General features: G+C 42.4%; 2 protein-coding genes across 5 annotated transcripts in view; both read left to right on the top strand.

Annotated features, from left to right (window-relative positions):
- Positions 1 to 12,129, top strand: part of CEMIP (cell migration inducing hyaluronidase 1) — a 116,478-nt gene that overhangs the window by 25,073 nt on the left and 79,276 nt on the right. The window lies entirely within an intron of this gene.
- Positions 1 to 12,129, top strand: part of LOC104318157 (cell surface hyaluronidase CEMIP2) — a 55,598-nt gene that overhangs the window by 29,616 nt on the left and 13,853 nt on the right. For both annotated transcript variants that reach the window (XR_011327107.1, XM_069798397.1), the window contains exon 17: positions 4,971 to 5,179. Coding sequence is in view for 1 of the 2 variants with exons in the window: in XM_069798397.1 (XP_069654498.1) it covers positions 4,971 to 5,179 (209 nt within the window). In the remaining variant the exon portion in view is untranslated. The remainder of the gene's footprint in view (positions 1 to 4,970; positions 5,180 to 12,129) is intronic.

Here is a 12,129-nt window from a genome sequence, read left to right as displayed (position 1 = left end):
CTCTGTGAGTCACTTGGACTCCGTCATCAGGACACTGAGGTCCTCGGTGCCCCGTCAACCTGACTTTCAGCTGTTGCAAAGGCCAGTAATAGAAGAAAAATGTAGGGAGAGGCTCATCCCATAGTTCTCTCCATGTAGGTGGGTGAGATTTTCAATGGCACTGAACTGGAGACTCCTCAACACCTGCACTACTTGTTAAAATGTAAATGAGATTCCTAAACCATTCCTGATTTTTATATAAATTGTAAGACAAGTGCCTTGGCTCCCACTGGGCAGTTGAAGCTGTGCATTTACTGCTTCCTTGCAGACTCATCAGGAGAGGCTGTGAAACTTCTCTTTTTTGCTATTAGTCTTTATTAAAATAAGCAGAGGTTTTGGCAGTACATGCTATTATCTTTTATAAGCTTAAAAAGGTGTTAGACAGTCATAAAAGACTGCCACATAGCTAAATTAGTGTCAATTTTGAATTAACAAAAAATTGATGCCTTGCTATTATAAAACACTTCCAGAAATGCTGTTGATTTTTCACCAGTTCACTTAGTCACTCCTTACTGCAGGCAGCTGAAATAGAAATTATTCCAATTCTGTTAACTCTGTTCTTACAGTGAATGTTTGTAATTGAACTGATCCTGCATCTCCAGGTTATATGCCTTCAGCTGGTATTGTGTACTCAGTACCTGTGTAGCTGGTTTTGGTACTGATGCTTCTAAATGTAAAGCAAGCAAGAGATGCAGTAGGTAACGAATGGTGCTTTTCTAACCACAGGCAAACCTGTACAATCCCAGGGCATCTGCAATGCTCTAGGATTGTCAGTACCTCACAGACTGGGGAAAAAGGAAAAGCCTGCAGATATTTTTCAGCTAATGGTGTCTGTATTTGGACAAAGAGGTCCAATTTTGATCTCTGATGTACACCAGTGAAAAATCAAAGTAGTTTTGCTGATGTCAGTGACATCCTAGCATGTCCTAGCTTGTCTTAGAGGAAGAAAGATACATGGTTTTTATTTCCGAAAGAATTTTAAAGTCTTCACTTAGAAATTTCATAGAGAAATGTTTTGCCCTCGCAAATCAACCTTTTTTGAACAGTCAACCAGAAGGGGAGAAGGTATTTTTTGAGCTTCTCATTTTTAAGCTATTTTGCCCCAGCTTGGTAGCTGACAGCACAGCAGGACAAAAGCAATGTTAAAAAAACTAGAAAGCAAGCAAACCTTTTCTCAGAAACCAAGATTTTCTGTTCCAATATTTTGCATGTTGCTTATCTTCATACTCGTTATCCACTTGAATAGCAGACCCCCATGAATTGTAAAAGAACTTATCTTCTCAGTTTCACAATCTACTTGGGAAAATTGCCATGTAAGCACAGGGAAATCTGACACATCTTTTTAGCATGAAGTGTTAAGCAGCTAAAATGACAACTATGTCCATTAAACCATCCAGGCAAGTAGAAGGCTTGCATTTTATAACATTTTAACTAGCGCTTCTTCTCCTACTACATTAAGCTGTCACCACTTCTCATATTTTAAAGTATCTTTATGACCCACTTTCTTCTCTTAAATATTTCGATAGAGCGAACCAAAAATTACGGAGGTGTTGCTAAGGAAGATGGATTTTTCATTCTAGAAAAAAATTCTCTTGTTAGTCTCCTTTTTGCTCCCATTGGCAAGTGTTTTGCCCCTGCAAAGGTAGATACAAGGAAGAAAAGTTCAGTTCCAGTGAGTAAAGGCTGAGGAAGAAAGAGGCCACGCTGTGACATCCCAAGAGCACTATGCTGGGACAGTGGCTGATGTTTCACCTGCCTGGGGCCAGTGGAGCTCAAAGGGTTCTTTTTACTTCATTCACCTCATTGGGAATTAAAAGCAGCCTTTTGGTGGATGACTCTTCTGGGATTTTTCTAAAGTAATCTGTTGGTCTCTTTTGCAGCCCTGAAAGGGTAACAAAACCCAAGTACTAGGACTGACATGAGTTAGCATCGCAGAAGGGAGGTCAGGGGTTTCACGGACAGGGATTTGTTTCCCCGCTTGTCCCTTGTTCCCTCAAATGAGGGGGGAGGCCCAGAGAAAGGGATGAATGAGAAAATGTGGGGTGCTGCTTTCTGTGCAGCTTGGCGTGTTCAGGAAGGACCAAGCCACCAGGGCTGTCGTTCCAGAGCTGAGCCCAGTTGCTGCAGGAAACATCTCAGCTAGTCCCTGCTCCCAATCAGAGTTCTGTTGACTTAATGATGCTCCACCTGGGCAAAAGAGTCTCTTCATGTAGGATCTAGATTACTTGATCAGAGCATTTACCTACTGTGACCTCCTTTAGTGACAAACATTTTGCAAGATCCACCAGATATACTGCTGTATTTCTGTGGGACTGAAAAGCACGTCCTTGGTGGCTTGCAGTTCTGGAAGGCATTCACTCAGTGGCCACTATTGGTCATTGCAGGAGGCAAAGTCAGTTTACAAATATTTCTATCAACACAGAAGTGACATTTTTCCTTGTTCTTGTATTACTCTTTCATTCTCGAAACAGCTGTCACCATTATCCTTAATGTCAGGCCTGTGACTTGGTCCCTAGGCACTTGGAGGAAAATGTTACCAACAAATCTCTGACATGCTTTCCTCATCATCTTAGTGAAGCATATTGCAAACTCTTCCAGCACTTACTTGAACTCATTAACAATCGTTCTAGTGACAAGCTTAGGCCATGCATAGCACTCACTCTCTTTTTTTCTTTTTACACAAATACTTTAAAGTATATAGGAATCTTTTGCTCTTGGTACTCTGTAATTTAGGAACTTTTGAGGCTCATTGAATGTATTTCCTTCCTTTCTTGGCTTATTTTATCATTGGTGCATTTAATTTTCCAGTAAATGCACAGCAGCTACCACCTTAACATTCTGTGCTTGCTGGAGAGACATACTAGAAGGACATAATGTCCAAGTTTGCAGTGACAGTACAGAAACTCTTGCCTTTTATCCAGAAAGACACAAGTAGGCTATTATTTTGCAGTGTCGGAGTTCACTCCAACTGTTCTTTGTCAGAAAATGCTGTTTTGATTGAGAACAATTAATACACTGACAGAATTTCAGGTCTGAAGGTACCTTACAGATCACCTGCTCTGACCTCAGCACTTCCCCATCCGGCTGGGGACAAATGAGATTTAAATGTGGTTCATTGCCTTGCATGTTACTGACTTTCCAATCATGGTTTGAATGTGAAGGGAAAATAGGTTTTCCTCGTTGGTTTCATAGATAAAAAAGGTCTATTATCAGGCTGTAAAAATAATTTATTCTTCCTTGATCCATCAAGAATGAACAAATGGGCTGCTGCTCAGAGATTGTTTGGAGTGAATTACTTGATCAATAGTTTCAGCCGTCAGGAAGAATTTCTGTTTAATGCAATTCTGGGATCCACTTTAATCTTCAGGGGTCTGCAGATACCACTCACGATAGGTTCTCATCATTAAAGTGCTATGGCGTGAAAGGAGAAATGGACTGAATATCCAAGAAATATTTACAAACCACTTTTTGATTATTTCTTTGATATGAGACCCAGATTTTTAACTTGAGCATTCAGCATGAGGCTGCTGAATTCAGGGGTGAGATGAGGGGTAAGCAGAAATGGCCTGTCTTTTGGAAGTCCTGAGGAGCTCAAAATCAACATTAGGAGCAGGTGCAAGCCCAGAGTCCTTCTGAGCATGAAACTGGAACTGGGAGCTGAACTGGCTAGAAACCCCAGCTATAATGAGCCCATGTATAAGCCAGTGAGAGACAGTCTGGTTTTGCAGAGCTTTCAATCTGTGTAGACTAGAGGAAGAGAAGCAGATACGGACATGTGAGGGGCCAAGGTCTCATAGCCCTGCATGAAAAGGTGGATATCCTGATAGATGGAGTCTCTCCCTCTCTGCTAGACTTGGCTGTGCTTGTATCCTTGCCTGCAGTATTAAAATCTGTTAAGAGACTACTGCCTCCATTTTGATCTACTTCAAAGGCAGAAATTGAGTTTAAAAATAATTTTCCTGGATGGATGTTCATGTAGAAGCTTAGACATTTCTGAGTTAACATGGATTTTTATGTTGGATGTTTTAAGTCCTTGATGCAAAGAGCGCTATTCTACACTGTAGGAGAGTGAAGGAAGCAGGATTATAGGTGTCCTCACCTGTCCTCGGTGCATTTGAAACCCTTCAGGGAATGTGACAAGCCGTCTGCTACAACCCTGCGTGCTGAGACGGATTTGTATGACTAGCTGTGCATCCTCTTTCTGCACCAGAATTTCACATGGGGAGAAGCAGGGGAACATCATGCATTCAGCCTTAAAACTAATGTTTGCCACTTGCATCGGCCTTCATTTGGGTAATGGCAGGGCAGAAAAAGCATACAACCAGAGTGTAGTTTTGTAATTGGTCTGTAGATTTGAACTACAGGTGAAGGGCATCTGTTGATCTGTCGGTCCCTGCACAGAAGAGCTCTCTGTTGAAGCCTGTGGAACGTGGTATTTAGTCTATAAGGTTGTGTAGTCAGGCCATCAAGTTTTAGCCCCCAAAATTTCAGCCTAGTCTGCTACTTGAGAGTAAAGATGTGGATTCCATTACATAACTGGACCTAATCCAAAGCCCATTGAAATAACTTAAGAGTTTTCTGTATTTTCAATGGAATAAGCCTGTTTTTAAAGTGCAATTATTTGAATTCATAAAAAAGAGTTACTTTGCAGTATTTCCTTGATTACCCTTCTCCCTTAAGACTTTGAATAGTGAACATTTTTATGGCACTGTACAATTCATATCTCACTTCATGGTGTCCCCATGAATGGCTGCAGATGCTATTTCTGTTTTACCTTTTTATTTGAACTGGAAATGTTTCAGTGACTTTCCAAATGTTCTGAGCTCTTCATTGGCAAAAACCATTTACAGGCAACGATGATCAAATGCACATGTTACGGCTGCGCCTGGCTGGTTTAATGGATATGTTTGTCATTTTCCTTTCACCCTCAGCTTTATATTCAGGCCAGACGCCCCGAGAATCTGACCTTATCCATTGCCAGAGCAACATACCATTCCCATCCCTTGCGGTTGCAAGGCGTGAACAGAGGAGCACCATACCAGCAGTACCAGCCTGTCGTCATGCTCGAGCAAGCTTATATCATCCAGTGGGATGGCAGAGCACCTGAGGATATTATCCTGTACCCGATCAACTTCAACAGGTACTGCCCTATGTTGTTAGAAAATGTTCTGTTTCCAGAAGGCCTGGAGCTTTAAAAATTTCCCAGGTTATTCACAAGTGACCTTTCAAATGTCTCAGCAAGTTCTGAGAGTGTGGAAGCAAGGTGTTAATGGCTGGCACTTACAGATGCAAAGAGATGCCTCTGCTTTCAATTTATTCCAGCTTTTTTGATGTGCAGAGAGGTTTCTCTTTCCAGAAAGTTTTGAAACAGTATCCAAGTAAGTCCTGGCCTGCTGTCCCTGAAATCCCTCCAGAAGAGCTCTGGCTCTTGCTCGTTTGTTTGTACTAGTTGCTGCACACATAATTTATCTCCCATATATATAAAGTGCAGAAATACATCAGAATGTGCACAGAGCTTTGCATCTTCTGTAATCCAAACAGCACTGCAATCACTGTTTCTTTTTACAGAAAGTTTTAAAACGTTAGGACTCAGTACAGCAAAATTGTAGGCTGTGCTGTATTTATTTCCCATGTTTTCTTCTAGCATTATATAAAAGCAGGGTATATCCATTTTAGATACTACTTTTTTCTCTTGCATTATGTTTCATTTTGCATAATTTCATTTATGGTTTTTAGTACCGTTTCTTACTTTTGTGAAATGACTTGTGCTTTGCACTGGTACAACTGTTCAGAAGGAGTCCTGCAGTCCAGTCAGCTTAGCAGTGACAGACAGTGCCATGGTTTGCACAGATGAGATGCTGCAAGAGATGAGCACCACAAAAAAACTGGCCAACACCTTGAGTTCTGCAGTTTATGTGACTCCTCAGTTATTGATAAAAACACAATGCAATAAAAGGACAGAAGTATGCAAATGAAATCTTCCATGATTACACAAAACCCAGCCACACACAGGCTCAGATTTGCAAAGCAGGTTTTAGATAGCTGACACGAAAGAAGTCAGAGGCGCCAAGGACGTGAAGCAGCATGTACTGCTGGTAAATCTGGCAAGTTCCCAAGTCCATCCAGTATTATCCACCAAACCCCACACCCATCTGCTGCTCCTCCAGCAGAGTGTCACTGCTGTGGTTTTATCTTAGGATAGTTTAGGCAAAAGCTTGAGATCTGTTTGGTTCCTCTGAACTTTGGAGCTGAAGAAATTTGGGAAAAAATACTGTCCTTAGTTCCCATGATGAAGCCCCATGGGAATGTAGCTGAGAAGGGCAATGTTTCCTCTGTATACATGCCCATTATAGTGAGTGACATATACCTGGTCCTCTTGAGTTAAAGATGTAGTAGCTGTAGGGCTATGACCGAGTCACTGGAGGATCACTGTTTGGACACTCCTGTCATGGAGGAGTTATTAGAATTAAATCACTGTTTTCTGTATTAATATATCTTTGTGCACTTTAAGGAAGAGGAAAACCCATTAGTCACCCACGGATTAGCTGAACATTGCAATTATTATCTGTCTTAAAATGATTAGCTATTTCCTTGCAATTGCAGAACTAAGTCTTCTGCCGGGTAACTGGTGGTTATTCTGTCACTGTGCCGATGAATACTTGCCAAGGCTTTGGCCCATGATCTTCAAGTACAGATTCGAATTTGAAGGCAGCACGGGGTCTTTGATAAAACTCAGCCTGGAAGTTTAGCTCTTGTTCAAGCAGCAGCTTAACTACATTTTACTATTGAAAACCACAATGTGGTTGCGGTTCTCTTTGTCTTGTGTGAAACCAGTTATGTGAAGAGGGCAAAGGTTTGTGGAGTTTTCTGATCCAGAAACAGTTGGCAAGGTATGTGTTTTGAAGAACTATAAACAAGAAATATACTGTAACAATGGAAAACCACAACTTTACTTAATTTCATTTAGAGCATCTTGCTAAGAAATAATCGGGAATGAAATGTGTGGCTGCTCTGTGTACACCTCAAGTATGCTGGATGCTAACTAATGCGAGACTTAAGGCTGATGCAATGGCAATAGTGAAATGCCCAAACCACATGCAAAAACATGGAGAAATGAGATGCCTGTGGAAGGGTAATGAAATTGAGGTGAAAAAGAGGATTTAAGACTTTGAAGGAAAACAAGTGCCTGCCTAAGCAGTTCCATGTATGACCTTTACTGAACATTGTATTCCAATCATTTCTGGAATGGAAGAAATCTCCTATTGTGGAGGCCAGAGTAATCAGAGTTAGAAAATCAGGGAAGACTTTTACCTGTCTCAAGTGGCTTTATGTTTTGTTTGTTCTTTTTTAATCCAAAATACTGAATAATCTGCCAAAAAGAATGAGCTCTTAACAAAGTAACATCTGTGCAGAATATGTAATGCATACCAAAAAATGTCTGATAAACTTCAATAGCAATATTCTAGGATTAATAATTTCAGACATAGCCTGAGTGAAGAATTAAACTATTTTTAGTCTTGTCATTGTAAAATGATGGATAGATATATCTGGGATGCTGCCTTTGCAGCTAGACAGCCCTCATGCTTCTGGAGTGATTTGCTCTACATTGGCTAAAGGAAGGTCAGAGGGGAAATAAGGAATTTGACAGGGAGATGTGTACCACGATTTGGATTTCTGTGGAGGTCAGGCACAGCACTGATGTTGAATGCTTGCACGATTAACACTTTCCCTGCCTCTGAAGCACTGCAGAAAGACCCAACAGAAGTCAGGCCAGTCCAGTCGTCTATTAAAAGACTGGAATGTCCAGATTCCTGGGGTGGGCAGGAGCTGGTTGGGATGAATTCACATGACTCAGCTGAAATTGGCAGCACTGCTTTCTGCGAGCTGTGAATCTTGTCCAGTGAGTTCAGAGGCACCACTCAGATGGGTTTACTCCGTGGAGGAGGACACCAGTTCGGGCACAGTAACCGAGCAGATCTTTTTCCTTCTATCATGGGCACCTGAAGGGTTGCTGCAGTACTTGTGTCTTCCTCACACTGATTCAAACCACGTTTAGAGTAATTCTTCAGTTTCGTCACTTCCATCAAAATACTTAGCTAAACCAGACAAAATTGCTGTGTCTCCACGTCCTGCCATCCGTGGCTACGTGGTGCAAATGAGCTGTTTAATGCACGCCAACTTCCCTTCCCGTAAGAGATGTACTTGTTCGCATTTGTCAGGGTAGCTGTGTCACTAGTTGACTGATGGGCAAATAAAAAGCCATGGACCAGACCCGCAGGCTGTGTTTTCAGGGTGCTGGGGAGCATAGCTGTCTCAGAAGAAGTGCCTTTTTAAGCTATATGTAGGGTTGTCTGTTTAATGGCTGGGAGTTTCCCTGTAAGGGTGAGAAGGTGGCTGGGTATTGATGCTTCTGGAAGGAGGTAATGCAGGACAAGTAACTTCTGAATGTTTTGGCAAGTGAACAGAAGGAGAGCGTCAGCCGGAATTGTAATGACCAGGAATGAAGTGTGCTCTAGAGCCAGTCTAGATCTGCTGAGGATTGCTCTCATTGGGCATAAAGCGTGTGCAAAACCTTCATGAACGGAGACCCAGACCCCTTCTCCATGGGCTTCATCTCTTTGTTGGAGCGGTTTCCACCCCTTCAGAGCTGTTTATATGTTTTCTTGGGTTCTTTTTTTTCTGCTTCACAGAAGTATGAGAATTATCTGTAAGACTGAGTTAAGGGCTTTCCACAAAACTACTATCCTGAAGCACAAAGGCCCGCAGAGAGTATCAAGCTTGTTAGAAGATGGGGGAGAGGCTGGTAAGCCAGGAGAAGAGAATGGAAAACTTTATTTAGTTGTGAGTAAGAGCCTCCTTTCAGGTGCTGGAAGACAGTACAAAGATTGGCACTTCATACAGTAAGCAAATTCAGAAGTGAAGTCCTTCAATTTAATGGCCTAGGCTTTGTGCCTGTGCAAATTTTCTAATCACAGAAGAAGCTAAGGCAAATACTATTATCAAAGGCACAGTGCTGTTCAGTAAATCAGCCAGGCTTCTTTGTGCTATCAGCACATCTAGAGATAAGAATTAAATCTCCTCAAAGCACATATCTGAAGTATAGTGTAATAAGTTGTGTTGTTGAAGCAGCCTGAACGGCAGTGGCAATTAGATTAAACATTCCTCATTTTTAATGAGCACAGGCAAATATCTCTATACTCGCTCTGTTAAGGCTCAGAGGGAAGGGTTTTCCCTTATTAGGGCTCTCCGCTATGGTTCGACAGAAAGAATTCAGGGAAGTGTGAGCAGCTAATAGTATAAAGAAGGTATTTTTTGTGGGTAGATTGCCAGTCCTGCTAGCAAGGGCTTTCCTTTGTAGTGCACCTCTCTTGACAGATGCTGGCTCCAAGGACAGTGCCGGGCAGCATCCCCCAGGCTCTCTTCATTGGCACCCTCTTAGCTTCACCTGGAGGGGTACAGTGAGGCTCATAATATTGATGTTCTTTGGTGCCTTGCTGCAGGAGTTGGATCCTTATGAGAGCCTTTCAAAAAAAAAAAAAAAATTGGCAGGGAGGGCCAAATTTCTTGTCAACAGCAAGCAAAAGGGCAGATGTCTGTGTGTGTGCTTGGGCACGTGTCTAGCCTTTCCCCTGCTGCGGTGTTTGTGCAGGGATGGGCACAGGTGCACTGCTCAACTCCTGTATTTGCTAGGCTGGAGTTTTGCACTAGGGCTTGTTTTCATATTCACTAGTGAATAATCTTAATTATCTGAAAATTCAAGAGCCTGGAATGAGCTCGTGTCTAAATTCTTTATTAAAAAAAAGTGGAGCCTTTGGACGCTGGGTGATATGAAGCCTCCAGGATGCTGCAACCTGGAAAGGTTGCAAAGGTGGAGATTTCACTGCAAGCAAACTTATCCAGCCCATTTCTGCACTGAGACTCTGGGGGACTTGTTATATTTGTATTTGTCAGGGTTGTGTAGGTAGGTGTTTTTCCTACGGCTTCTTATTCAGTGCCAGTCTGATTCATACTTTCGACTACTTGTCATTTCTGCGATTAAATTCCTTAGCGGTGATAAGGTCTGGAGGAAAAGAAAGATAACAAGACAAGGCTAGAATGTGCTTGTTGCAGACTTGCCCAGTTTATGGATATTTCCGAAATTGTTTCTTTTTCAGATTAGTTCTTAATGAGCTTTTCCTCTTGCTTCCAAGATTGATAAATGCACAGGAAGGCAAAATTAGTATTTCAAAGTGGAGCTAACAGTTCAAGGCTGTGACTGCTTGTTCTTGTATGTACTTGAGTTCTGACCTCAATCCCCCAGATCTGGATGCAATACAAGTAACACCAGCACTATTTCCAATAATAATAAGTAAAGTGCTACTTGGGTTTCATAGCCTGCCCCTCCTGATAACATCTGTAATTCAGAGTTAATCATCCACACAACACAGAAGTCAGCAGATATATTTGCATTCCCTTCTGTCTATTTAAATCCCTTAAATTGCCCACAGGTCAACCCATGGATGAAAGCCACAAGGTACTTCTTTTAAAAATTGGAAAGAAGCTAAAACATTTGCCAGAACACCAGGTCGCAGATTGCACTGTTTCAGTACAGCTGGGCCAAAGCGGGTGCTGACATCCTCATGTTCGAGTGATCCTAAAGCCCCGTCTTTGCCTCCCCGCCTACATCCCTTGCTGCTCTCTGTCCTCCATGGCTTGTGCTTGCAGCTGGTCCGGTGGCAGCGGCCGGGATTAACAAGGTGACTGAGGAGAGACGTCCTTCCTGAGCTGATCATTTTACAGCATGAATTAGAGCAATCTGAGCATCAGATTTTCCCCAGATGGCTGTGGCAATCCAGGCTGCTTGTCACTTTGAAGCCTGGCACGTGAAACCTGAAGGTTTTTCCTTGCTTTCACCCTTCTCCTGGCCCATGGAGGGGGGCTTGGGGCTCCTCAGAGCCACCAGCCTCTCCTGACCTGACATGCATCTTGAGGCACAGCAGCAGAAAAATACAAAATACACAACAGTCAGCAATAGAGTACTTGGGAATGCACTAAAAAAGATACAAATTGAATTGGGATGCGATTCCTCCATGAAAGCGTGTAGGGTGGGAAAAAAGATGATAAGATGATGTACTGTATTTAAATGCAGGAAGTTCTTATTTCTGCTTGAATACAATTGTCTGTGAGCCAAATACTGGCTGAGTCAGACCCTGTTTCATGAGTATCAGCAGAAGTGTACCTCAGGGCATGATCCCTTCTATAATTTGTTGAGCTTCACGAAAGCAAAAATCATTCTTTTTGCCTAAGGAGGCACATGGGTAAAACCAAAAATTTTACTTTATATTAAGAGATGGCCTGTGCTTTTGAATTTTTAATGTCATTTCCTAAACAGCAACATTTAGGAAAGGCATTTAAATCCCAATACACACAACTCTAGTTAGCTAAACACATACCTAACTTGTTACTATCCCCACAGCAAGCTGTCTTCCAGAAGAGTCTATCCTTAATAACAAGGTCCTGAAAAAAATTGCTGGATGTTTGCCCAGTAGCCGTGTTTGTCATCGTGGGGGTTTTGGATGTGTTTAATGGACTTGAGCTGAAGGCAGAAAGTTAAAATGATATCTAGAAAAAGAGAAGGAGCGAGCGACAGCTGCAGGGAGCTGGTGGGAAATGTGTGTTCAAGGAAAAGAGCTTGAACTGGGAGAAAGTGGTAAGGATGTGGCCAGGTTCCTTTGCAGTCCTTTCTCCACTCTTCTCAGCACCTTTGAGGTGTGTGGGTATTTCTCACTGCATTTTCCCCACCAGTGGTGCTGGCTGAAGAGGAGGTGGCTTGTCCTGAAAGCAGGTTTTGTGCCAGAGTAGATTCAGCCTGGTGCTGGGCAGATTGGTGTGAGCTTGGGAGACATTTTTGGAGACAAAAAACAGCTGTATCCTGATTGAGGGCAAGGAGCATTGACCTCCTGTGATTTGTTCTTGGGATGGGTTGGAGGCTGAATGGTGGCTTTGCTTTTTTGTCTTTTAAAGTTCAAAATTCAGCCTGTGAGAGACAAACTTACCAAAGCAGCATGTGGCGATTTCTGCTTGGTTCCCATGTTATGAACAGGAAAGTTC

This window comes from Haliaeetus albicilla, chromosome 12 (assembly GCF_947461875.1).
Source record: "Haliaeetus albicilla chromosome 12, bHalAlb1.1, whole genome shotgun sequence".
Taxonomy (NCBI): domain Eukaryota; kingdom Metazoa; phylum Chordata; class Aves; order Accipitriformes; family Accipitridae; genus Haliaeetus; species Haliaeetus albicilla.
This window is presented reverse-complemented; position numbering and strand designations above follow the sequence as displayed.